Genomic DNA, 25,025 nt, shown 5'->3' with positions numbered 1-25,025 from the left:
CGAGGCGCCATGTCCCGGATTGCGCGGCCTCTCTCACCGGAGGTTCGACTCCTCCCTCGGGCCTGTGTGTGTATGTGTTGTTCTTTGCGTAAGTTAGTTTAAGTAGTGTATAAGTCTAGGGACCGATGACCTCAGCAGTTTGACCCCTTAGGAATTCACACACATTTTCGAATTGAATGAAGCCGAAGCAAGACTTTTGCAGGTCTTTTGACGTAAATATATATAAAAGAAATAGTTGGATTTGCGGCTGCATTTCTGCAAATAAACTATTTTGTTTTCCGTGCATGCTGTCTGCTAAGGGTAAAGACACAAACTCGACATGCACTGGATTGTCAGATCTAAGTCAGCTAACACAGAAAGTTAAGAAGCACGAAGAATCTATTGCACATAGAATGCTTCTTTAGATTTATCAGTCCTTGGAAAAACGGAAATTAGGCAACACTTTAACTCAGCTTTCAGATAGTATATAGAAAGACACAATGACAATGAAGGAAAAATTGCCATGTTCTTTCCAAAATAACTGACTGTCGTAGGTTCTGCGGTGAGCTTGAACTTGCTTTACATGGACACAATAAAACAGCAGAATCTAACAACCTTGGAATATTGAGAGCGCTAGTAAATTTCGTTTCAGCTTTAGATGCAGTTGAAGAAACAAAAAAGAGCACATGAACAATGTTACAATCTTTAAGAGTACACCCAAGGATTTACTAGAGTGTATCTTACCTGTGTGTTACGAGCAAATTAATGCTGAAATAGTTAGGGCAGATTCTGTGTCTGTGATAGCAGATTAAACCTCTCACGTATGTTCAGAATTTCAGTTGAATGTAGTATTTCGTTACCTATTATCTACTGGAGAGCCTGTTGGAAGATTTTGGGCTTTTTTTAAATTCATCTGGCCTCGATGCTCCCTCCTTAGCAACTCGCATTAAAAACGTCCTCGCTGATATTGGCCAATAACAGAAAGAAAAGTTATGACGGTGCCTGCGGCTTGCGTGTCCAACAGGCAGGAGTCCAAACAGTTGTGAGAGTATCGTTTTGCGTACTATGTGCAGTGTTATGCGCACCAAATGAACGTAATTCTTACCCAAGATACAAGTCAAAATAAAAAGTAAAACTCTTTTCCAACACAATTGCAGATGTACCTATATTCCCCTCTCATTCACCTCCGAGAGTGGCTGTTCTAGATGCAATTGTGGAACGAAGAATCCCACGTGGATCAGCCACAAGATGGAAATTTAAATCGAGAACAGCTCTTACAGTTCATGAGCATGAAGATGCTATTTTAAAATGTCTTTACCACATTGAAAATACCAGCGACCGAACTGCAACTGTGAATCAAGCATAGGGTCTAACAACAGCCAGATTTTCCTTTTGGTTATTGTATAAAATAATGCCCCACGCAGATATCTTGTACAGCCAATTACAAAAGTGCACCACCGATCCCGTCCCAATACAGCAACCAGTAGCACCATTCGAAAATGAAACTTAAAAATTAGGGACAACGTTTATAGCATTATAATCGATGAACGACCAAATGTAGCAAAAATAAGATGCGACGACATGTATGTAAAAGGAGTTTAGCAGCAAAGGATGTGTGTGGCATAATAATTCAACCGAGCAAGAAGAGGTTTGGATCATCCAGCTGCTTCTTGGCCTCTAATTTACTTGAAAAGCACCGCTTCCTTTCACTGAAAACTAAATCTCCTGAAAAAACTCTTTCTGATGTTGTGTAATCTTATCCATTCTGGAAGCTAAGTTAAAAACGGAATTACAAATCACTTATTCTCGAAATTATTTTCAAGAAATAAAAAGTGTAATAGCCCTTCTGAAATTTTTAATCGAACATAACTCGCAAGGACCTTTTGGTGACGTTATGAAATTTTTGAAATTAGTAGCTACTACCATGACAACCGTCACTGTTTGCGCTGTCTGTGAATGGTCCTGCACCCACACATGCTCCACAAATTGCTGCTGAACGGTGTAAATGCGGCCATTCACATCAGCCATGGTTTCACGTCTAAAACAATGAAACACTGAGGCAAAACAATACAGACTGACAACAATGATTCTCTTCAGCTTCAAAGCAGGGATACCAACCAAACAACTATTTTTTCTAAAACTATGCAAAGTCAAGTGGGGTATACTTCTTGTATACCTTGCACGTAGGCTGGCCATCAGCTCAACACGACACAAGGTCTAAAGCCAGCAGGAATGATATGGCTGTAACTGCTGTTTCCGTATCACTTTCCACACGGTAGCTTGCGCGCGCGCCCACCATCTGGTTCACCTATAGCTGGTTGAGTGTTGTTCTTCTCAGTCGTATTGAGGTTTAACTTGTTCCGTTTCCATTAACCACTCTAACAATGGAACTTACTTTGTACTTCATATGTCTGCTACACCGATACTTTGCCCAATTCATCCGATCAGCTGTCCTATGGATTCCATTTGCACGTACACAAACTACAATTAGGTCTTCTTTCCGTATCCATTTATAACGCCATTTCACAATGGCTGATGGACTGTACACTTCAACTTGTAAACGCAGACTGCAGTCCTACAAATTTTGACATTAGGATTGACGATGTCAGTGTCTGCTTCACGCATCTGTAGTGGATTAGTGACATTTCCTGTCCCCACTCCTCACGTAGGCCTCATCCTGTATGTTGTATCGGTTTGCCTAACATGCAATATTGACAGCTGTCAACATAATAAATCACTAAGTTACGTCATACAAACAACGATTTGTAGGATCTCATACGTCGTCGGTAGAATTATTCCAAAACAAGTTTACCTTCGTAACTGTCGATTCAGTCGTTTTGGGACCAATGTTCCCTAACCATTTAGCTCTACTGCAACATCGATAAAAGTTTGTACCACCTTTTTAAATAAAAAAAAAGCTCTTTCGCCCATTCCTTATTTTCAGTATTTCCTGAACTTTCCCACCCACACAGCGATATCCATGGGTCTCAAACTGAAACTGAGTTATTACGTGGCTGTGGAAGTAACTTCCTTAATGTATATGTACGCCATTATGCCAATAAGTTAACGGTACGAGGTGAATGCAGTCTATAAAATGGTTACGCAAGGCTCATTCCATGAACGAATGTCTGCAACAGAAAACATTTCAAGGCATCGAGTGCCAGCTCATTAACCGGATATCAATCCCACTGACGTGTAGGGTGTTCTCCAGCCTCGCAACAACCAGCATGACAAGTTTCGAAGCCGCTTGTTGTAAAACATTTTCTCGTTGCCATTAACAGTATAACTCATAACACGACGCTATATTTGCTGTTCTGCTACTCTGGATAATTACTACAGGGGCGACTGTTCAGGGGTAGTAGGTGAAATTTACTCCTAATGTAACGTGGCGTAGCATAACATGTGTGTGTGTCATGAGATGTTGTCTTATGTTCGAATTCTGAGTGCTTTGGAAAACGTAATCTTCAGTTGCAAACTACATTTCAGCTTTAAAAAAATGTTGGCAGCGGTACTCTCGTTCAAACGATCTTTAAACGGAACTCCCTTGAAGCAGCAAGCACACGATTCCGGCCAGGGCGTGAACAACTGTGCGGTTACTATAGCAACGGTGACGTCACCTTCTTGTTCCCGTGGGGTCTCGCTTGTCCGCGGACGGGGATGTGGTAAAGTAGGCGGAAATTTTATTCCCGGTTACTTCCTGTGCCAGTGTGTAAAGTCGTGGTTGTTGTGCACTCTCCGCCAGTCTGCATAGCAGTGGTTGTGTGTATGAGGCGCGCCTCCATCTGTAGTTCATATAGCGTTATATGTTTTAAATGTGAATCCTGCTTTGATGTAGTGTGTGTTTTGTTAGAGACACGCTTTCAACTTTGGAAAGACGAAGACAATTTTAAATTGGGGGGCGTCCTACGGCTTAATGCTTAATGAATATAAGACCATTTTTACGGATACATATAAGCTGTTCTTCCTTATTCTGTCCATCCTTTCCACTACAGCATCTGTGGAACAAAGCTTTCCTTGCATAAAAACATACCTGAGGAATGCAATTCCAGAGGAAAGACTTTCTTTTTTGTCGAATATCACAATTAGGAAAGAACTTGGTTCAAATGGCTCTGAACACTATGCGACTTAACTTCTGAGGTCATCAGTCGCCTAGAACTTAGAACTAATTAAACCTAACTAACCTATGGACATCACACACATCCATGCCCGAGGCAGGATTCGAACCTGCGACCGCAGCGGTCGCTCGGCTCCAGCATGTAGCGCCTAAAACCGCACGGCCACTCCGGCCGGCTTAGGAAAGAATTTCTAGCGCAGTTAATAAAAACACAATCAATCTATGAAGGTATCGCAGACAAGTTTGCAGCCTTAAAGGACCAAAGGAATGATTTGGTGAACAAGAAATTCGTAAATTCAGTTATTAAGATAAGCTTGTATAAATATAGGTATATTTTCCTTTCTCACTATGAGGGACAGTCAAAAACCAAACACCCTCCACATTGGGACCATGGAGTGGTTCCATTCAGAAGTAAGCAGCAAACGCTTTAAGACATTTATCCCATTGGGAGAGGAGACGATCAGTTCCTGTTAGAACGCGATTGGCTGCTGACCGTTCCACAGCCGCATCCATTCTTGCACTTAACTCGTCCAACTGAAACCGATGTCCACACATGTCTTTCTTCAGGTCACTAAGGATGTGAATATCACATGGGGTACGATCCTGGCTGTACAGAGGATGTTGCAGTGTTTCCCAACCAAATCGTTGAGGCATAGCCATAGTCCGATTGGTAGTGTGGGATTGGGCTTTATCGTGCACCAGGATGATTCCGTCCGACAGCATTCCTGGGAGTTCTGGTTTTATGGGGCATCGCAGCTTCTGCAGTGTCTTTATAGTGCTGCACATTGTGGTTCCACGCCCGAGGAAGTCGGTGCGTAGAGGGCCCTGCAGTCGAAGAAGAAGGTCATCAAGAGCTTTCTGGAACTTGCGTGAACAGCTTTGGATTTCTTTGGTGGGGGGGGCATGTGGAATGCTTCCACTGCTGGTATTGCCGTTTGTCCTCGGGCTCGGAATTGTGGCCTTCCGCTTCGACTGCAGGTGCCCACTGCTCGTCGTGTCCCTCGAGAGTGGAACCAACATCAATGTGCAGGTGCTGGATATAAAGTTCCTCCGTCGTACTGTATCGAACTATGTTGCCCTGTGCTTAAATACTCATTTAACCACGACATTGTGCTGATTAAAAAAGATTTGCTAGTATCTCCGTTTATATAAATATAACGATAAAAGTCTGTCACCCCATGGAACTCTAATATTAAAATTTCTACACGTGTCAACCTTTTGTTGGCGTGGGTGCTTGCCCAGATAGTGTCCTGAAAGGACAACTTTCTCAGCGGGACAGTGACGCCACCATGCTGACCTTTCGACCCTGGACCCGGCTGACCCTTGGGGTCTCATGCAACATGAAACATGGCACCGGCCTGTGTCGTTGGCCGTTTTTGCAAGTAGAGAAATAACAGTATATTGAACCGGTCGATGTCGGGCATGGCCACGATTGCTCTGCTGCGTCGATTGGTTTTTTAAATTCTGGTGGCAATAAATGAGTTAGTGCGGAAACGGCATTGGCATCGTCTGGAGGATTAGATACAGTCATGGATAATGTGGAAGTGGTCCCCATCTTGTTTGCACATGATAACTTCTCCAGGGTAGTTTTTTGAGATAATATTAATTCGTCTACACAATTCATTAACATCATCCGGTCCTCTGATGACAATAACGTCAGTGAAATACCATCGTTGTGAGATTTCAGACATTCTAATAAGGTCTTCCCAGAAACAGCAACGTGCCATAAAGTCAAAACCCCCAGGAACGCGGTCAGATGGAATCATCCTGTCGCACGAAAAAGCCCGCTCCCACACTGCCAGTTGGACGAAAGCAATGCTTGAGCGATTTGGTTGAGAAACACTGCGTCACCCTGCGTACAGTCTTGATCGTTCACGATGTGATTTCACTTCTGTGGCGACCTGAAGAACGACGTACATGGACGCAGTGGCGGATACAGAAAAACCTCAAAATATCTTACTTTTACTTTTACCGTCATAAAAACTAATCAAGTCACTTGCAAAGTTCAAGAAAATTTTATTTATGTACACATATACAAGACAATGCCATCTTATGATACAAAAAAGTTACAATTGCGGTTCTCTTCCTTAGATGATGAGTTCTATGCGCCTATTCTTCCTAGCTAATTGGTTAATTACATCGTCAATAGGACAATCAATGTCATGGTGAGTATTCAACAGAGCTGAGCCATGAAGTCGATCCTCTTTCATTGTTGACCTCAGGCATGTCTTTGTACGCCGCAATGATGAAAAAGTTCATTACACTGTGGTTAAAATGATTCAAATGGCTCTGAGCACTATGGGACTTAACATCTGTGGTCATCAGTCCCCTAGAACTTAGAACTACTTAAACCTAACTAACCTAAGGACATCACACACATCCATGCCCGAGGCAGGATTCGAACCTGCGACCGTAGCAGTCGCGCGGTTTCGGACTGCGCGCCTAGAACCGCTAGACCACCACGGCCGGCATTACACTGTGGCAAAGGATGCAGGCAGACAAGCAAATATTTTGTACAGCATGTGCAAAGTAGGATAGTCAGATCTAGGACAAACAGACAACGCTTGCATAACAGAATCACGATCATTCAGGGCGTTTACGCTCGCTTGCTGGTATTGAAGAATCTCTCCCATTAGTCTGTTTTTAATCACAACGACTTATTCTTCTTCAAAGAACGGTAGTTCAGTTAAGAACTGGTTCAATTTATGTGCCTGATCATTACCGTCGTGTTTCAGCAGTTGTGAGGGCAAATGTATGTTGAAATTTAATTGATAAATATTTTCTTCAGAAAAACGTTCTCTCATGTCACTCATAGTATAAACGGTTACTACGAACTGCTATTATTAATACTTCATCATTGACTGATCACTCTCACTCTTGACTAATCTTCACACTCGCTACAACTAGGAATTTTTACTTATTCATTCTTCAGTCTTAATATTTTTGCTTCTGGATGTAAACTAGCTTCCTATTCGGCGAATAGTCCGTATTTATAACGCTACGTATCGACTGTTCTCTGTACAAGAAAACAGTAGAATATACGCTACTTTTCTGGAACAAGTACCAAACAGAATAACGTATCGAGATCAGTAGAATGGTCGTGACTTTTCTCGTAGGTATGTGTTAGCTATCTACGTGCCTGACAGAATTGCATAAAATACTATGACGCGGACGCGCGTGCTACGTAGTGAAGTACAACTACTCGATAACTCGATTCAGTCGAGTCGACTGACGAAAGAAACGAACGAATTACGTTCGGGCTGACTGGCGGCGGCGGCGCGGGTGGCAATGCGGTCAGCCCCGCAAGGGCGGAGGAGGGGGGGGGGGGTGAGAGAGGGGGCGCACTCCACCCCCCACCCCCCCACCCCCCATATGTATCAAAAATGGTTCAAATGGCTCTGAGCACTATGGGACTTACCATCTATGGTCATCAGTCCCCTAGAACTACTTAAACCTAACTAACCTAAGGACATCACACAACACCCAGTCATCACGAGGCAGAGAAAATCCCTGACCCCGCCGGGAATCGAACCCGGGCGTGGGAACCGAGAACGCTACCGCACGACCACGAGCTGTGGACCCCATATGTATCCGTCACTGCATGGGCGTCGGTTTCAGTCAGACAAGAAAGTGCAAGAGAGGGTGCAGTTGCAAGAGAGGGTGCAGTTGTGGATCCGTCAGCGGCCGACTATGTTCGGAAATGGTCGTCTCGTCTCCAAGTGGGATAAATGTTTTAACATGTGTGTTGATTAATTTTAAATAGAACTGTTCCATGGTCCCGTTGTGGCGAGTGTACGATTATCTTGGACTGCCCCTTATAGCTCTTGACCTAACTTCCTGGCCAGGAGCCGCTTCTGAATTTGTTTGTAATTGCGCTTTCACGTGTTAATATTACTTTACTACTTATTTTCATCGCATTTGACATATAATTTTTTGAGTTATTGCTATTTTTGTGGTTTTTCCTTCGTTTATGAATATTAGGAGCCAGTCTAAAACGATTCGAGTCCAGGTTAATAGAAAACACAGAAACGTTAAGATGGTGGCATTAATGCTTCAGGTGTTCTGCATAAGCTCCATCCCACTTGTAAAACGCACAGAACGTTAATATGACGTAGTGAAACTGTCAGAAAAGTCTTTATTTGGGATGTTGTTTAACTCGCACATCACCTTTTCTTCTATGTTGGTTATGTTGTCAAAAACATGGCACCAAAGTTAATGTAGAGTCACTCACAGATGAGACAGGAACTGAAATTGAGTGTATTAAAGCAAAATGGGAAACCCTTAACTCGGTTTTCAAATGTTGGTTTACAAAAGAAAACCTGGAAAACTGCCCCAATTTAATCCTCATATCACTGAAAAGATGACTGAAGTAAGTGGTGTTGAGAAACAGCTGAAATCACTAAAACTGAACAAAGCTCCAGGGCCTGATGGAATTCCTATTAGATTCTTCTACACTGAATTTGTGACTGAATAAGCCCCTCTTTCAATGATAAACTATCACAGATCCATTGAACAAAGGACTGTGCCCAGTAGTTGGACGAAAGCAAAGGTCTTCCCCATGTAAGTGGTCCGCAAAACTGTGTTCGGTATCGATTTTTTGTGAAATCTTAGAACGTACTCTGAGCTCAAACATAATGTGATTTCTCGAACAGAATGAGGTTCTTCATGCCAACCAGCATGGATTCCGAAAACATCTATGATGTCAAAGTCAACTCGCTCTTTTCTCACATGATACTACTAAAAGCTTTGGATCAAGGTGGTCATATAGACGCAATATTCCTAGATTTCCAAAAAGCTTTTGACTCAGTACCACACCTACACTTTGTGTCAAAAGTTCGATCGTATGACGTATCAAGCGAAACTTGTGACTGGATGAGGATTTTGGTAGGAAGGACACAGCAAGTTATCTTGGATGGAGAGTCATCGTAGATGTGGAAGTAGCTTCAGGTGTGCCCCACGGAAGTCTCTTGGGGCCCCTGATATTTGTGTTGTATATTAATGACCTTGTGTACAATATTAATAGTACCGTAACCTCAAACTTTTTGCAGATGATGCATTATCTTCTATTGAAACATTCTGAAGCAGTGCAAAGACTGGCAACTTGCTTTAAATGTTCAGAAATGTAAAACTGTGCACTTCACAAAACGAAAATCGTATGACCATAATACCGATGAGTCACAGTTAGAATCGATCAACTCATACAAATACCTGGATATAAACTTTAGTATGGACATGAAATGAAATGATCACATAAGCTCAGTGGTGTCTAAAGCTGGTAATAGACTTCTGTTTATTGGTATAATATTAGGGAAATAGAATCTGTGTACAAAGGAGACTGCTTACTAACGACTCATGTGAGCCATCCTAGAATACTGCTCAAGTGTGTGGAAACCATGCCAAATAGGACTTACGGGCGATTTTGAACATATGTAGAGACACTATTTGTCACATGTTCCTTTGGTCCATGCGAGAGTATTACAGGGGTGTTGAAGAAACTGAACTGGCAGACTCTTGAAGGTAGACATAAACTACCTTGAGAAAGCCTACTTACAATATTTCAAGAACTGACTTTAAATAATGAGTTTAGCGATATACTACAACCACCTGTGTATCACTATTCTTCCTGCACTCCATATGTTAATGGGATGGGAGAATGCCCTAATAATTGGTAAGTGGAACATACCCCCTGCCGTGCACTCTCAGAGGTTTGCACAGTATAGATGTAGATGTAGACCCTTCATACGAATTCCTGGATTTTATCGTTTTGTGATAAGTTTGTACCGATAACATGAATTTATTCATCTGGAGGGTTTTTTCCACAGAAGAACTGTCCATGTTTTGAATTTCAGTCAAGTCACATCCATGCGTCATTGTTTTTGTTCAAGAGTCAAGGTGTGCAGGACAATCTTTGCACACACTTTTCTCTTATTCAAAACATTTTGAAGAATGTCTGGAACCCTTGATTCAGAGATGTTGGTTCATTGCAACTTGTGACACAACATCGTAGACTTATAGCAGCTGCATATCTGTTACTTAACAAACAGTCTTGCTCACAGCTGACTGTTTGAATGCACCGTTATTGAGTGCAGTTATAGTTCAAACTGCTACCCTAGTTACAGTGCTTGCGTTGCTTAAACAACAGGAAGAAAATCATTCTCAAATTTTTTGGATGGATGGCGTATATTCCAGCTTAACTCTTCAATATTCCATTTGCTTGCTCTAAAAGACATTGGTTGTGTGACTGAAGAGAGCACCATTAATTAAAATCTGTTTCGTACAGAATGGCAGTCAACTCAACATACTGTAAATCTAATGCTATGCTGCTACACCGAAACCTGTCACTTAAATTAGTTAGCTTGTGTAATACTGACCAATGTGGTTAACCTTCAAGCATTTTTGTTATTAAATCTGTTGAATAACTGAACAACTAAGGAAAGCTATGGTCAAGTTGGTTTTAGTTCCTCAGAATTACTAGAAGATAACTGTTGTAAGTCATTAACAGTTATTTATATCTTTACACTACCAGAGGTTTCATCTAATTTTATCCTAAATACAGTAAAGAGCTTTAAATCATCAGACATTGTAGACATATATGATATACCATTATCTTGTAACTTACTTAAGAAAGTAATAGGTATTCTGGCACCTGAGACAGCAGCCTAAAACATCTAAAATCAATGTAGACAACTGTAAACAAGTTGTCTGCATAGGTATAGAAATACCTATTGCGGAACTAATCACTATATGTGCTCCACAGGGATCTGTGTTGTAACCTGTTTTGTCCCGGATAGTCATTAATGACCTACTCTCATTTAAAAAATCCAACACAATGCTATATACAGATTACACAACTTAAAATTTACTGTAGTAATGACTCAACAGCCTGAAAAAATGAGCTGATAACACAATTCCCAAAGCATCTTTTGGTTTAGAGCCAATAGAGTTTAGATTAATGAAAACGGAACAGAACAAAAAGGCTTTGGTATATAAACCGCACTACCCCTTGATGACTCCAACTGTGTTGAGTTCTTCGGTTATATTTTGTGAAAAGTTATTGAGGGGGCAACAAGTGAAATACAGTAATGGAAAGTTGGCTAGAGTAATTTAAGGTATATTAAAAATTTTATACCTGAAGTCTATGTTAGAACGTGTTGTTAAGCATTTTTCCAAAGCATTCTCTGATATAGTGGGCTTTTTATCTTGTGAAGCAATTACAGTTATATTCGTTACATCTTGTAACAGAGGTAGAAGGCAATTACGGTGATTACTCGATCTTTAATAAAGCACTGTGCAAGGTGGCACAACGATACGGTGATGGATTTGTAGACAGAAGGAAATAACCACAAATTCCCACACAGCCATCCAGATGTAGTACATCGTGGAGTGTTTTCTTACCAATCTTCCCAAATCTGAGCTTCTGCTTAGTTTCTAATGTCTTCATCATTGATGGGAAATTACAAAATGTATTAATTCATGCAAAGAGGAACTTGTCAGGAGTAAAACAATGTTGCAACACAAGAAACAATAAACATACTTATACACTGTACTATATATTGTCAAGATCAGTCAACAGCTATGAGCTCGTAGGACACACACTATTAAACAACTTTCCACTAGCTCTACAAGATCTTCCTGAACTGTAATTTGAACAAATAATACATTACAGGTTACACAATACCCTTCATATCCATTCTACAACCTGATGATAGGCATTAATTTTATTGTAATGTTGTAATTTCAGTAGCAAACCAACTGTACTTTCCAAGTATTAATGTATTAATGTTGGGAAGATTAGGGTAAGGATGCAAAGTAACATTTTATACTGTGGATAAAAACTATTTCTAAACAAATGAAAAACTAAGCAATGTGGACATCATCTCATAACCTAACTGTATCAACTTATAAAAACTTAAATCTAACTAAAATTACTTGTTTTCACTATTTTTCAAATGTTTATATTTGCCCTGTCTTAGCTGTCTTGTCAGGTAAGTATCTGCATGGGAGGGGGGGTTAAGACTGAGCAATCTTTAAGTTTAAGTTTAATAATCATCACGAATAAACCTGCATAATAAGAATATGCCTTTGAGCCACTATAGCTTCCCGCGCCCGGGTTCCCGGGTTCGATTCCAGCGGGGTCAGGGATTTTCTCTGCCTCATGATGACTGGGTGTTGTGTGATGTCCTTAGGTTAGTTAGGTTTAAGTAGTTCTAAGTTCTAGGGGACTGATGACCATAGCTGTTAAGTCCCGTAGTGCTCAGAGCCATTTGAACCATTTGAACCTTTGAGCCACCAGTGTCAGCACTGTACACACTTCACCCAGTATTCTTCAGAGGTCAACCAGTGCAAAAGGCTGCTTCTTCTCATTTTCTTTGCTTTTTCACATTGCAGTTGTATTGTTTTGATCTAAAAAGATTTTGAGCCCTTCTCATCTTTTTCTATTTCAAGCTTTCACAGATGTCTCCCTTAATCTTTTTATCACCACTCTCTTTTCCTATTTCTTCCTTTTCTTGAAGTTCTTGTTCCTTTTTTTGTTTTTGTTTTTCTCTATAAATACAATTTTTAATGGTGAGCTTAATACTATTTCAAAATTTGGTACATTGAATTTCGTTGTTTCAACTTTGCACTTCTTTAGTAGCAACAACTGAACAAACAGATTTCGTTTTCTAGTTTTGGATGGCTTGTAATGTTTTATGGCTGTTATTTTAAAATTTAGCTTGTTTCTCGTAAGCTTAATGTTAGCAGCAATATCAGCACCAGTTAACCTAGCTGATGGACCACTTTGAGTGACGGATACATTAAATCTTTCATTGGAAAGCATTTCTACTTTTTTGTCTTGTTTTCTTTAAGTTGGTAAGTTTTCAGGATCCCCTCTGTAATGAGAAATCTCAGGTATGTTTTCATCAAGGAATAGAGGGACACCAACCAAGTCATCAGCTATAATGACAGCAGGATTGTCTTCTCCTTCTTCCTCTCCATAGTCATTTTGCATACTTTCAGAAACATGGGTATGTTTATCAGTCACTAAAGGAGGGGCAAAATCTACCTCAGTAAACACATATGGATTGAGTGGGTATATTCCAGTTGACTGAAATCATTTGAGTGTTTGTCAATCATTGAAATCCTGTTGTATGCTTCTCTAAATATAGAAGTAATGGGCAGTTGTGTCACAGCAAATTCTGTATTGGTCACCACCAATATCTCCACCTCCACTGAGATGCAGTCTCCTGAGGACCTAAAAAAACTCATGTCCTGAGGTTGTGTTTTATGACTGGCAAGGGTTAGCAAGGAAACAATAGCTATAAAACTTTGCCTGCAAAAGTTCACAGGCAAAACACTTAAATAAGTAGTGTGATTATCTAAAAGTAACAAAACTCACTCTGTTTCAGTTAGTTTTATGTTTTGGGGAGAGTGCTTCAGCCAGTCAACACAGTCTCAGCAGTTATATAGCCACTGCCAGAATGAAGGGGTAATGTTTCAGCAGGTGCTTCAGTGTAAATTACCTGTTTCACCCTTTTCCTATATTATGGCTGATAGTGTGTAAATACCTTAAGCACTAAATCAAGCAACAATACTTAAATTTTGACCTCTTTCTCCTTGAGACTTCTTACAGGCCCTTGTTTTACCCATTAGTGAAATAATTTTGGATGTTTTGTTAGACACTATTGATAAGTGTCATTCATCACAATTAAAGATCATGTCCAAATGGAATATCTTTTTTTCATAAATAGATTCAAAGTTCTCAAATAATCTTTTAACTTGTATTTTCTCAAAACTGATTGCCCTTCCCATGTTACAATTTTCTGGCTGTCACAAAGACATCCTATGTCTTTTCAGAAACCTTTGACTCAGTCTTTCTAACTATATTCTTTAAACTATTAAATCAGTCACATAAGCCATTAACTTCAGCAAACTAATAAGTAATTTGTGTGATCTTCTTCCTTGGCAAACCATAAAATGATACATCCAAATTTTTGCATAAACTTTCCAGCTGTTCTTCCATTTCGTCATAAAAATCTTCTTGAACCTCTCAAAAATAGAAGGGGGACTCCCCTGGGAGGGGGAAAAAGCTTAAGACACTTCTTATTATATAATATGTCAATATCAACAGCAAGGGTTAAAATTTTTTGTGGATTAATCCTACAATTGCAAGTATATTCTTCCTAAGACAAATTTGAAGAGTAGATGTCCCAGTGCCAAAGAGTTTGGACCTTGCCTCTTGCTTTCATCGTTTTCAGTTATAATGCTTGTGTCATTTAGTATTTCTTTAGGGAAAATTAGCTTCATATCAGTTTTTCTGTTGTAATTACCCATTGCTATACCTGCAATACTAACAATTTAAAGTATGGATGAGCTAAGTGCTATCAGCACAATAAAAACAAATAATGCATATGCACAGAAATAGGGTGACCACTACAGTGTACCCCAAATGTTAGCCAACCTCTGAGTGCACACTCTTTGTCACCATTGGCATAAAAATGTAATCTCAGATCTCTCTTTCATTCTCAAGCCTTACCTTGCAGTGTATTACATTAGTCAGTAGCTACATATCTGCTTTTCATTGTGGTAATATTGGAAATTATGCTAAATCAACGTCAACACTCTGTATTACTAATAAACTGACTGAAAAAATTATAATGAATTACTAAAACACATTTCTTACCTACTAATCACATACATGTGGCCAGAGGCAGATCATATGCTGCCATACTCATCAGGAGAGGGTGAGTAACTGGCAGGTAGCATAAGGTGCCTGACCATGTTAGCCAACTTAAAAATATAGCAACTTGCACTCTTACCTGACTGGGCACTCTTAGCTGACTCTCCCCTAATGATGTATGATGATGTTACCAGTTGCTGCAGTTGCCTAAAGGAATTAAAATTACTGTGATTTATGATTATTTTTCTACTTTTTCAGGTTTTTGTGCTGGCGCAGTATTACAACATTCTTACACTGACACTCACATACTTCTTCCCAATGGGCATATACAGTTGTGGAGAGTGTCAGGTGTCTATAAAAAGAGTACAGGTATGTGATGCTCTAAATTAGTCTGATAAACTTTATGCTGACAGTATAATCCTAGTGACCCAATCACACTTTTAGCCGTATTTGGCATATACCAATGTTTAAACCATTGCTAAATCATCTTCAATTTTAAGTGGAAGATACCCATTCTAGATCTTCTTAAGCAATTACATTGAACAAAAGTTCTTCTTAGATTACCAAGCGAGGTCATGCAGTGGTTAGCACACTCGACTTGCATTTGGGAGGATGATGGTTCAAACCTGCATCCGACCATCCTGATTTAGTTTTTCCATGATTTCCCTAAATGTCTTCAATGCCAGGATGGTTCCTTTGAAAGGGTATGGCCAACATTCTTCCCCATCCTTCTCTAATCTGATGGGACCGATGACCTCTCTGTTTGGTCCTCTCCCCCAAATCAACCAACCAGTCTTCTTAGATTGACAATTAAAAGTCTGTGCATGTGAAATTCTGCTACTGGAAAGTCATTATTATGCCACCTAACAGAAAAATGAAACCCAATGATAGTCTGTGAGATTTTAATATTAATTTTCTGAAAGACTCAGATAAAAGAAATGATTATAACATGGGTTCTGCTATCAATAGTCACACCATAATTACACAGGAAAGTAGTACACTAATAGATAGTACAGTTGTAGTTAACCACTAAATCAGTGATATGAATGTTTACCCAGTAGTGAATGACTTCTCTGACTATGACACACTAGCAACAAAGTGGTTGGTTGCAACAAAGTGGTATCACGGAAAACAGAGAAATTAAATGACAGACAACAAAATGTTTTGAGGCAACATTAAAGGATGCTGATTAGAGATAGGGATGTATAGTATGACAGATCACAGTTCTCAGTTTTTTGTCATTCTTTGGCAGCTGCTTATCATCAAAACTTCATATGCAAGGAAAAGGAAATTATATAAAATGGTCAGGACAGACACAGAAGTGTGACTGATTTCAAATAACAATAACAAGAATGCAGTGTGTGATAATTTGTGCATGCCATGCCACATCTTAATTAAAAACACTGGGAAAAATGAACATGTAAACTCTCATGTATATACAAGTGTTAGTGATCAGCCCGGTAAAACACAGACCTTTGCACCAAAATTTGCACGATATTCTGTGTGAATTAGCAACAAAATAAAAACTCATTGACATCCTGTGTGACGACATAGTAAATCTAAAACAGGACTTGATATATCTTCAGTCACTGAACAGTGTTAATACATCACCAAATAAAAGTTGTGCTGAGTTTAATAGGCCTGAAAAGTTCACTCGTCGAAAACTAAAAGAATCTGTCGTCCAAGTGCCATTAAATAATTGTTTCAGTGTTCTTGAAGAGAATAGAAATAGTGAATACTCATTTGTTACTGTATTGTCAAATAAAAGTGTGTCAGGGAAGAAATCTCTTAAGGTAAACATCCACTCGTATAGTCACAGTCGTGGATTAGCAAAAATCTTACATGAAGATCATGATGTTAAAGTTTGCAGTTATGTGAAACCAGGAGCACTCTTGAACGAAATCAGAAAATACAAATATAAATGAATATGCAGTAATAGTGGGGGGAGCCAACAACGTTTATAAAAATGAGTTGTCGAGTGCTGTCCAAAACTTGAAGAGGATACTTGATTCTAATAATAGTACAGCAATGATAGTCATGGGAATTCTACATAGACATGACCTTACATTTGAATCGTGCATAAACAAAGAAATAACCAAGGCTAATGAACAGTCCGGAAATCTATGTAAACTGTATCTAAATACTCAGTTTCTGTCTGTCGACGGCCTACTTAGAGACAGCTTCACGAGACATAGGTTGCAACTTAATAGAAAAGGCAAGAAACTTCTCTGCAGAAAAATTGTGGAAATGCTGCCTGTAAGTACCAAAAAAATAAATTACTCGTGTAGAACAGTTCAACCTTCAGTACCTCAGCAAACACCACCATATGCAGCAGCTCAACTTTCCAAAATTACTGCAACAACTCAATTCCCAACAGTGGACTCACTATTAATAGCATTAGCAAATTCACCATCATCAGCGAATTCAAGAGAGCCAACCCCTTTGGCAGCATTACCAGGATTAATTGCTGACACGTCAGAGACTTTACCAAGGGCAGCAAAACCTGAATTAACTAAAGGAAAATCACCATCATCAGAAGTGGTTGCAACAGTAGTACTAGCATCAACAAATAATGTTGCTTCAATGGTCATTCAAGAAATCACTTCAGAATCCAGAATAGACCTACCAACAATTTCAGAAGAAGATCAGGGGATATCATCACTCCCACAAGCAGAAGAGACATTCCTAGCATCTCCGCAAGAAGATATACTGGCATCAAGCATCGTTCCAGAGCCAAAAGATTAAGCATCATCAGCACCCAGAGTATCATTTGCAGCTGTTGCAGAACCATCAGAGCAGATAACAGGTAAGGATTCTTCACCAACCCAAGGAGAAGTGCCACCTGCAAGGAGGAGGAGCCAGAGGTCCAAAAAAGCCGCAATTTGTAGTGAGAATTTTTTATGGTATCATCACAAGGAGAGGAGAATTGTGTCATAATTATACCTCCAAGTAAGCCTAATGTTAATACTTTAAGAGAGACTAACCCAATCAACCACCTCAAATCTCTAGCCAGTGCTAATAAATTTGCTGTTTACCATCAGAACATTCAAGGCTTATTAAGTAAAGTAGATGAGCTATCCATTAACATTCTAGATAAACTTTATTAATAATGCTGATGTAATCTGTTTTAGTGAACACTTCATGAAACTTGGTTGTGACACACTGCAACTGAATAACTATAAATTAGCAGCTCTTTACTGTAGACATTCTTTAGATAAGGGTGGAGTGGTGATTTATTTTAAGAACAACATAGCTTATAGATTTTTAGACTTGAGTGAATACTGTATTGATCAACATTGTGAGGTTTGTGTAGTTGTAATCCGTACTGATGTTTCTGAACTTACTGTCCTTTCATTTTATAGGGCTCCTACAGACAAAATCTATATTTTTCTAAAACAGATAGAATCTCTGTTAACTCATCTCTTTGCAAAAACAAAAGATATTATAATTGTAGGTGATTTTTAATGTTGACTTTCTTACAGATAACATGGGAAGAAATGATTTATCGCATTTAATGAACTCTTTTAACTTAACATCACTGGTGGATTTTCCCACTAGAGTCACAGCTAATTCTACAAGTCGAATTGACATCATCTTCTTAGACAGTAGTAGATTTCTAAACATAACTGTAAAATGTATATTGAATGGGCTCTCAGACCATGATGGTCAACTACTTTCAATTGATAATATTAGCCCTCTTTGTAAGAACAATTCCTGCAGTAAAACTTTCAGAGTAATAAACACACAGTCTATCAATAGCTTCTGTAATTCCCTACAAAAAGTAGACTGGGACCAGATTGAGCTCTTTGACAATGTTAATGACAAGTACAATGCTTTTCTAAATGAATTTATCTGCCTATTCGAAGTGGCCTTTCCTAAAAGAACGGTCAAATCCAAATGCGAGACCTACTCTAATAAAAACTGGCTAACTCTGGGCATTAAAATGTCTTGCAGAAGAAAAAGGAATCTGTATGCCTCACTCAAATCCAGTTATAACGTAGAAAAGGAAAAGCATTACAAACTATACTGCTCTGTCCTTAAAAAAGTTCTAAGAAGGGCAAAGAGTATTTCTATAAAATCAGAAATTGATGTCTCTGATAACAAAATTAAAACCATATGGGGTATAATAAAAAGAGAAACAGGTAAAATCCCTGCTGCACAAAACACAATAGAAATTAAAACAAATGATACCATTCATGACAATGTTGAAATAATCACTGACATTTTTAACAACCACTTTCTGGCATCAGCAGTACAAACTGGAAAAACATGTTCTGTTAATGAAGCCATGTTATCCCTTCAAAAAGCTATTAATAAAAGAACCAAGCAAATTAAAGTGTCTCCTGTCACAGTACATGAAATTAAGAATATTTATTAGAGAGATGAAGAGCAAGAACTGTTGGCATAGATGATATCTCTTCAAGATTACTGAAGGAGTGCTATAAGCCGATAAGCAAAATACTGTGCCACATGTTCAATGAACCCATCCAGCACGGGATTGTTCCTGAGAGACTAAAGCATGCTATTGTCAAACCTCTCTTTAAAAAAGGAGATAAAGCCAATGTTACCAACTATCGGTCTATCTCCTTTTTAACAACCTTTTCTAAAATTCTTGAGAAATTGGTTCAGAAAAGACTTATTGAACACCTCATGCATTATAAGATATTAAACAGTAGCCAGTTCAGATATTAACAGGGTGTATCAACAGAACAAGCTATTTTTTTCTTTCACCCATCAAATCTTAGAGTCTTTCAATAATAAATTATCTCCTGTTGGTATCTTCTGTGACCTTTCTAAGGCCTTTGACAGTGTTAATCATGAAATCCCCTTAGCAAATGTTGAATATTATGGTATAAGTGGCTCAGTTGGCTCATGGATTAAATCCTACCTAGCTGGAAGAAAGCAGAAGGTTATGTTGAACGACTCTGAGGGGTACTCTGTGTCATCTAGCTGGGGCTCTATTGGCTGTGGTGTTCCTCAGGGCTCTGTACTTGGCCCCCTTCTCTTCCTCATCTTTATCAATGACCTTCCCTTGTGTACTAGCTTTAAAACTCACTTTACTCTTTTTGCTGATGACAGCTCTATCCTCATCAACAAAACTCCCAACCTCAATCTTGAGGAATCGGCCAATATTGTCTTCAGTGAAGTATGTAATTGGTTTGTAAATAATGGGTTATCACTAAATGTTAATAAGACCCAGTTTGTGCATTTCCAAGTAAGGAAAAAAGTTGAGGATCAATTAAGTATTACATTGAATGGTAGTGAGTTACTACAAGTTGAGTCAACCAAGTTTCTGGGTTTACACATTGACAACAGTCTAAAATGGTATGAACATATTTTGCACCTCCACAAAAAACTCAGCTCAGCAACATTCACTGTTCATATTATTTCCACTGTATGTGACCGAGACACCACAAAAACTGCTTATTTTAGTTATTTCCATGCATTATTGCTGTATGGCATAGTTTTCTGGGGTAATCAGTCACTATCCAATAACATATTCATTGCCCAAAACAGAGTTATTAGGATAATGAGCAGAGTCCAGCCTAGACATTCTTGTAGGAACCTTTTCAGAAAATTAGGGATACTGACAACTATATGCCAATACATCTACTCCCTCTTATGTTTCATTGGTGAAAATGGACAATTCTACAAAACCAATGATTCATACCATACCCACAATACCAGGAGGAAGATGGACTTCCATTATGAATCAAAAAACCTTACTATTGTACAAAAATGAGTCCATTACATGAGCTGCAAGGTGTTCAATGCTCTCCTACCATCACTGAAATTACTTATCCATGAGCTTCCCAAATTTAAACAACAGCTCAAACAGTATTTATCAGATAATTCCTTCTATTCGGTAGAAGAATATTTCAGTAGAGTTAACAGTAATTCATTTTCTCATTTACTAATTTGATGTGCTATTGTGCATTATGATACCCAAAATCACTGTTAACATTACTTCGTCTTTCATTTAGCTATTAAGATCTACCATATTTTTTAATGTAATTTTTTCTATACCTATTAATGTGTATGTTGTCTTATACCAGACATCCTCTTGCAAGAGGTACTTTTATGTATTCTTTTTGTATTATTTGTTATAATTCTGACACGTCCTACATCCATGTGAATGCCTCGCAGTATTGAATTTATGGGATATAAATAAATAAATATTGTACTGTCTTAGGGATGTTGATTAGAAAATAATACAAAAACCTCTGTATAACCTCTGGAACTAGTGACTCAGATAATAAGATTGAACTTACATGGTTACACATAAAGGAGAAAATGTAAAATACCTTAAGGAATGTAGAGGCTCTGTTATTAAAATTTAGTAGTTAGTTAGCCTTTGTATTTATTGATCACTTCCTTGAAGTACCCTCGAAGATTTGTAGGGCAGCTCAATTTATAAAGCAATGGAATATATGCCCACATAAATATAGGCAAATCATAGTTATCCCACACTCTGTCATAGAAATTAAGTATATAATTAACTCTCTTTAAAGCAAAAACTCTTGTGGAGTTGATAATATCTCAATTAAATAGCTGAAATACTGTTTTACATGTATGAACCATAATACACGTCTCTCATAAAAGGATATTTAGCTAGTCTCTAAATGCATTTCAGAAGTGTGTCTCCAGAAAACAAGTCATTTTACAATTAAAAAAGAAAATTATTCAGAATTTAATTGGCGTAATACTGTCAACTGGTAATTGCTGTGACTTGTCCAGAGCATTTGACTGTAGAGTTCACAATATGCTCCTTACTGTTCTTGCTACAGTACATGCTCAGAAAGCTGAGTGTGTTAAAGTGCCCATGGGAAGATGAAATGACCCCAGATAAAATCCAGTTCATGGATTAATGATGGACACCATTGTGATGGCCAGCCTGGATGTGGCTTTATAGTGATTTTCCACATACACTTATATAAATACTAGTCTCATTCCCAGATTACATTTCAGTTACACAATGTGTAAACACTTTCAAAAACTCTCGTACTTGACTATGCAATATACATTAATGCAGGCAGAAGGGACACATGGATTCCTCTCTGGTGAAAGGTGTCAGTAGCTTTAAAATACCTTTAGGAGTGATGACAACATCATAATAATAGCCTATACACATGTCTGGTTTTCCACAAAATTGAGTATGATACCAGTCCCACCCAGGCATTGACTGGATGTCAGGCACCAGAATGGATGTATGGATATTGTTTTATGGTCTTCAGTCACATGACTAGTTTGCTGATGCTCTTCATGCTAGTCTACTTTTGTGCAAGTCTCTTTATCCCTACATAGTTATTGAAACATACATCCACTTGAACCTGCTTCCTGTATTCATGCCTTGGTTTCCCTTTCCAATTTTACCCCATACATTTACTTGTGATTTCTTATATTACCTTAACAAAAAATACGTAATGCGGGACTGAACAAACACTGCAAAGTCTTTTACATTACAAAAATTTATTGCGATAGAACTGGAACTGTTTGTCCTATATATCATGGTTTTCTGTCCATGTACACAAAGGCAAAAATATTAATTCGTAAGGTATTTTTAAACATTTTATCACTTACCTGAAATTTAGTCTTTCACATTATACAGAATTTGCTCTGGTATAGATAAAGGCTATGATGCTGTTAAAAGAAGCCTCTACATGTCTCTGATAGTGACTGAATGTTGCAATGATCAGTGAGGAGACCAATGAATGAGAAGTACAAGGTGTCCAGCGAAGTAGCCCCTGATTTCAAAATTAAATATCTCCTAAACTAAGATGAGTGCAACAAGAGATATGTTCATTATGAAAGCTGTAAGAGTTCTATAGAGAAGCTACACAGAAGTTTTGAAATAGTTTGAAAAGGTGATAGCAGATGGCACTGTGCACTGTGCAGGTCATACAGAATCAGCACGCATAATTACACCAGTCCTCTGCAAACAGCCTTTGCAGTCACATCATAATCTTTTCAAAATGTCCACCAATTACAGCATGGAAGTGGCACAAACAAAGAATGAAATTTATCATTACATCCTGTAGTGTCTCAATGGAAATGGATACAGAAGCCACACAGATTGCCAATTCAAGCTCATCCAGCATGGTGGAATGATTCAGGTGGGCAGTATCCTTAAATGTGCTCCACAAAAAGTAGTCACAAAGAGTCAGATTAGTTGAACATGGAGGCCAATCCATCTCTGAATGAGTAAATTTGCAATAATCCAATGCAATGACTCTATTCCTGAAATATTCATCACAAAAGTGAAACACCTGTTCACTGTGATGTGGTCTGACCCCAGTTTACCTGTACCGCTCATTGCCTGGTTAGACCTCCATTGTGTGGTTTAACATTCACTAGTGACCATTTCTCACATGAAAAAAAGGGCTAATAATACTTCTGCAGCATATGCAGTCAAAACAGTCACTTTGCGAGAATACAGTGGTTCTGCATCACATGAACAGGGATTTTTGGAACCCCAAAATCACCAGTTTTGTTTATTCCTGACTCCAATGAGGTGGAAGTGTGCTTCTTCTATGAACCAGATGCAGCCAACATCAAATCCTTCACTATCAGTCCTTGTGGGAATCTGGCTCACCTTCTGTCAAACAGCTCATACAGGTATGGCTGGATCACTTTAGATTGTAAATGGAAATGTGTAGGATCTGTCTCAGTATTTTCTGTGTGCTGGTACACTTCATACAAATCTCTGCTACAATTCTTTGAACAGATTTCCTCAAATTTTGCTGACTATTTCCAGAAAACATGGTGTAATTTTCAGGAGTAACTACAGTTTGTCTGGGGCTAATATTCTCCACTAGGTCATCAGCAACACTGCCTGTCTGCTGGAATTTTGTACAGTGCCATCTGTTAGCAGCTTTTACAACAAACATGAGATTTGTTACACTCAGCTATCAATCTTATTTTCTGAGATATTTAATTTTGGAATCAGGGATTCCTTTGTTTGACACCCTATAGTACTAGAATACTACCATTTGTTGGAAAGAATGTGGATTAATTCAAAATTAGGGTCAAACAAAATTCTCTGTGTAACAACTACCCCTGTCTGCAATATTTTAATTCATAGTGCATTTTCTTTCCCTGTATTCAGGGCATTTGTATAGCAAGTCCTTGATAATAGTCTTTGACCAAACCTAGTCACACATTAAAGAATAACTGAAACATCACCTTATGGTGATATGCAATGTCATTTCAAAAATACCAGTAGTCATTTTTTCCTCTTGTAATAATGTTATCAAATGAAACAATGACTGTATACTCTTTCAAAGAAATATAACTGATGCTTTTGGTTAAGCATCTCAAAAACTTGATGAGATAATTACATTTGTGCCTTTCCTTTTTTGCTTAAATTCTTGTAGTGCTGTCACCCCATTTTGTTTCACATTTTACAGCTAAGAAAAGGCATCTGCTAAAAATATGACCCTCCTTAAACATTTCACACATAAAAGTTGATCATTAATATTAGTTTTTATGCTGTAATACTCTCTCTAGATGAAAATTTTATTTCATTTATTTATTTATTTATTTATTTATTTATTGTTCCGTGGGACCACATTTAGGAGAAGTCTCCATGGTCATGGAACGAGTCAATACATGAAATTATAACACGATTGTAGAAACACATAAAATGAAACAAGTCGTTAGTTTAAATAAAGAAAATCAAGAATGTAACACTGGAATTTGCTTAATTTTTTATCTCTTCCAGGAGCTCCTCGACAGAATAGAAGGAGTGAGCCATGAGGAAACTCTTCAGTTTAGACTTAAAAGTGTTTGGGCTACTGCTAAGATTTTTGAGTTCTTGTGGTAGCTTATTGAAAATGGATGCAGCAGAATACTGCACTCCTTTCTGCACAAGAGTCAAGGAAGTGCATTCCACATGCAGATTTGATTTCTGCCTAGTATTAACTGAGTGAAAGCTGCTAACTCTTGGGAATAAGCTAATATTGCTAACAACAAACGACATTAAAGAAAATACATACTGTGAGGGCAATGTCAAAATCCCCAGACTATTGAATAGGGGTCGACAAGAGGTTTTCGAACTTACACCATACATAGCTCGAACAGCCCGTTTTTGAGCCAAAAATACCCTTTTTGAATCAGAAGAATTACCCCAAAAAATAATACCATATGACATAAGCATATGAAAATATGCGAAGTATACTACTTTTCGTGTTGAAATGTCACTTATTTCAGATACTGTTCTAATGGTAAATAAAGCGGCATTTAGTTTCTGAACAAGATCCTGAACATGGGCTTTCC

General features: G+C 38.5%; 1 protein-coding gene across 2 annotated transcripts in view; it reads left to right on the top strand.

The window, feature by feature from the left end:
* The window catches only part of LOC124721475 (ATP-binding cassette sub-family C member 4-like), a 275,591-nt gene that overhangs the window by 151,803 nt on the left and 98,763 nt on the right, over positions 1–25,025 (top strand). For both annotated transcript variants that reach the window (XM_047246470.1, XM_047246469.1), the window contains exon 8: positions 15,009–15,119. In XM_047246470.1, coding sequence (XP_047102426.1) covers positions 15,009–15,119 — 111 coding nt within the window. The remainder of the gene's footprint in view (positions 1–15,008; positions 15,120–25,025) is intronic.

This window comes from Schistocerca piceifrons, chromosome X (assembly GCF_021461385.2).
Source record: "Schistocerca piceifrons isolate TAMUIC-IGC-003096 chromosome X, iqSchPice1.1, whole genome shotgun sequence".
Taxonomy (NCBI): Eukaryota; Metazoa; Arthropoda; class Insecta; order Orthoptera; family Acrididae; genus Schistocerca; species Schistocerca piceifrons.
Note: the sequence above shows the minus strand (reverse complement) of the source record. Positions and strands in the feature narration are given on the sequence as shown.